The following is a 3,468-nucleotide window of genomic DNA, read 5'->3' as shown; positions in this document are numbered from 1 at the left end:
TCCACGATGTTGTTGTCTTGGTTCTAGTCACATGTATCGTACGTACTGGTCGCTCATTGGTCGTTTCGATGTGTTCGCCGTTTCTCTGTTTATTACTGTTGGTTGTTTATTATTTCGTTGTCTTTCTCCCCCGCTCTCTTCGCCATCAGTTCTTATTTTGATAAAGTATTCTTGGAGCCAACAGATGAGTCAACGAACGGTTGTGTGGTGTGAAGGCAAAGGGGTGGGGAGAAATTCCGTAACAGTGGCGCCCGACGTGGACTCGAGTTCCACAACTTACTACGAGCGACCTACCAAAGGGACGGAACTACTCCTCTCGTAAGTGTGCCTTGCTTGCCTCGTCCTGTTTTTTTTTCTCTTCGCGTTGTTTCTTTGCTTTTTGATCGCCGCCGCGATTTCTTTGGTTTCTTCTTTTTGACCAAGGCTTGGCCTTGGGGAGTCTCTTTGCGTTTGCCGTTTCCTTTGCTTCTCCTTCCTCCCACTTAGTTCGTCATCATGACGGAGCCTGGCAGATGGTTGCTTCCACGCCCGTTCCATGGCCGCCCCGAGGAAAGCCTGGCGGCTTACCTGCGAGATTATGATTCCTGCTTGAAGACCAACGGCTACGTCGCCCCTCCAGCCGAGGGAGAAGCAGACCCTAACCGAACTAGACTCGACCAAATGCGTATCTTTCTGCTACAACGCGGACTACAGGGACCGGCGGCTCTTGTCCTTGAATCCTTATCGGACGAAGACCGTGACGATCCTGTCAAGCTGCGAGCAGCCTTAGTGGCCCGCTTCGGAGATAAAGGAAAGGAGGCAGTACGCCAAGCGGAGCTCCAGGCCAGACGAAGGACACCCGGTGAGTCGATTCCAGAACTGGGTGATGCCATCTCCATTTTAGCCGCCCGTGCCTTTCCGGGGGCCTCTCGTGATGTGTTGGGGGCTGTTGCCACTAGGGCTTTCTTGGATGCATTGGAACCCACCTTGGGCAATAGGGTAGCCGATTTTGAGCCTGTCAATATTGATGCCGCTGTGCGTAAGGCCGTTGTGCTCGAAGCTAGGAGTAGTGCATCTTCTTTAGAACTAAGCCAAGGGGTTCTGAACGTGGCTGCCCCCGCTTCAACTGAGATAGCTGATTTGAAGGCCACTGTAGCTGACTTGGCCGCCGCTGTCCATACCCTAACACGGGCTGAACCACCTAGACCACCACGACCTCCTGCTTGCTTTCATTGTGGAATAACGGGTCACTTCAAACGAGACTGTAGGAAATTCAAATATGAAATGTCACAACGTAATTCACAGGCGTATGGTTCATCTGCTCCTCAACCTCCGCACAGCTACTCATCACAGGGCCAACATTTAAACGGGCCCCGGCAGCGTTAGACCCGCCCGTTGCCGAGAACACTCTTATTCAAGGGTCAGATGATGCACATGTTTGTACCGTACCTCAGGCTGTTGCGTTTTCCTCTTCCGTTCTTTCCTCCCCAGGGGTCCCGCTCGACCGTGCACCGGAGTATACGGCCCTGCCTCCTTCCAACGAGCCCGATCCAACCGCCACCGTAACGACGGCTGGGGTTTGCCCGGTCAGCACGGCCATGTATTGCTCCGGTAAGATCACTTTTGCCGATACCACTGTTCCACTGACGGTCCTGGTAGATTCGGGGGCTAGTGTCACATTAATCGATTCCTCTGTTGTACCCTCCCATGTTCGATCATCTTTGCGTCCCACTAGCTCCATTGGCGTTGGGGCCTTGTATAGTGCTAATGGTACATCAATAACTTCTTTAGGAGTGGTGACTGGGATGTTTCAGCTGGGGTCTCTCCGGTTTGAGGGACCAGTGATCGTAGTTGACGATTTACGAGAATCATGCCTACTAGGCGCTGATCTGTTGAGGAAACATAAGATATCTATTTCTATGGATCCGTCGCCCACTCTTGTCATGGGGCCAGAATCCACCCCGATCTTGTCTTCTCGTTACACTGCAAGTATCGGCTCCACCTCTTGGTTTCAACATACTTGGTCTGGGGTCGTGTTTCTCTTAGGCTTACTCGCTATCCTGGGGTTAAGCATTTTGGATGGGATTGGTACTTGGTTTTCCCTCCCACGTCTCCACGCCATCACCTCCCTTTTCCAGGTTGTCCTGGGCAGTCTGTTCATAGCGGCGTTTACCCTCAAAGGGACATGGGGTTGTCCCCAACTGTGGCCTCAGTGTGGTAACCACCGACCCGACCCGCAGGGCCAACCTCCGGAATTCACTACTCTTTGTTCCTCCTCGTTGCTCTCTGTGCCCCCATGGTCAGTCCGGGTTGTGTATCTAGATCTTCCATTGGGATGGTCGGACCAGGAGGAATTTCTCTTTCAACCTTTGCCAGCACTGGAAGGGGTTATTCCTGCCTGTGTTTGTTCTAGTAATAAGAAACGACTTCTCCTCACTACCTCTAACTTCTCCGCTGCCTTTCTGTCTCTGCCGAGTGGAACACCGCTGGGTGTTATCCACCGTCTTTCCTCCGCAGGGCCAGCTCCGGTTGCACGGGTCGACGCCGACACCCTGGGGGACGCTACCGATCTTCTCGACTGGTCTGATTTCCTGGGCACCGATCTGCAAAAACGTACGTTATTTAATACAATTCGCAAGTTTAAGAATGTTTGGGCGACATCGTCGTCAGACCTGGGGTCCACCACGGTTACTGCACACAGCATACCCACGGGACACACACCACCCATCAAGCAAGCTCCCCGCAGATTAGATCCCAAACGGGCAGAAATCGTACAGACGCTGGTTACAGATATGCTCAACACAGGTGTAGTGGAACCAAGCATGTCACCATGGGCCAGTCCCATTGTCTTAGTTCGAAAACCTGATGACTCTTTTCGTTTTTGTGTGGATTATCGGAAACTTAACAAATTAACCACCGCGGACGCTTTTCCTTTACCTAATATTGATGCCACCATGGATCACCTTGGGGGGGGGGGGCAGAATTCTTTTCCACCCTAGACCTACAATCGGGGTATTGGCAAGTTCCCCTTAATCCAGAGGACAAACACAAGTCAGCATTTGTAACGCCACACGGACTTTATCAGTTCACTCGCATGCCGTTCGGGTTATCAAACGCCCCAGCCACGTTTCAAAGGTTAATGAATGCGGTCTTACGGGGGTTGTCGCCCATTTTCTGCCTCGTATATTTGGCCGATATCATCATTTTTTCGAAGTCTTTTTCGGATCACATCGCGCAACTAGAGACGGTCTTGAGTGCCTTACAGACGGCAGGTCTAAAAGTGAAACCATCTAAGTGCCAGTTCCTTAAACAAGAGGTCGCCTTCCTAGGGTTCGTCGTTTCTAAGTCTGGCTTACATGCTGATCCCCGCAAAATTGAGGCTGTCATGAACTGGAAGACACCAACGACGCTTACGGCTCTGCAAACTTTTCTAGGATTCGCCGGTTACTACCGCCGTTTTGTTCCCAACTTTAGTTCCATTGCGGCGCC

The 3,468-nt window shown here is 51.8% G+C and overlaps 1 protein-coding gene across 1 annotated transcript; it reads left to right on the top strand.

Annotated features, from left to right (window-relative positions):
• Nucleotides 1-324: 324 nt before the first annotated feature.
• LOC135817605 (uncharacterized) lies at nt 325-3,156 on the top strand. The gene is made up of 2 exons (XM_065330823.1): nt 325-841; nt 1,471-3,156. The coding sequence occupies exons 1-2, from the start codon at nt 496-498 to the stop codon at nt 2,976-2,978; spliced, it is 1,854 nt and encodes a 617-aa protein (XP_065186895.1). The 5' UTR covers nt 325-495; the 3' UTR covers nt 2,979-3,156.
• Nucleotides 3,157-3,468: the final 312 nt, after the last annotated feature.

This window comes from Sycon ciliatum, chromosome 5 (assembly GCF_964019385.1).
Source record: "Sycon ciliatum chromosome 5, ocSycCili1.1, whole genome shotgun sequence".
Lineage (NCBI taxonomy): Eukaryota > Metazoa > Porifera > Calcarea > Leucosolenida > Sycettidae > Sycon > Sycon ciliatum.
Note: the sequence above shows the minus strand (reverse complement) of the source record. Positions and strands in the feature narration are given on the sequence as shown.

Bases quoted from the DNA above. Each gene is read 5' to 3' on its own strand.
- LOC135817605 (XM_065330823.1), top strand. From the start codon at position 496: ATGACGGAGCCTGGCAGATGGTTGCTTCCACGCCCGTTCCATGGCCGC. The intron at 842-1,470 runs GTGAGTCGATTC...TTTCCTCCCCAG, and splicing joins GGCCAGACGAAGGACACCCG to GGGTCCCGCTCGACCGTGCA.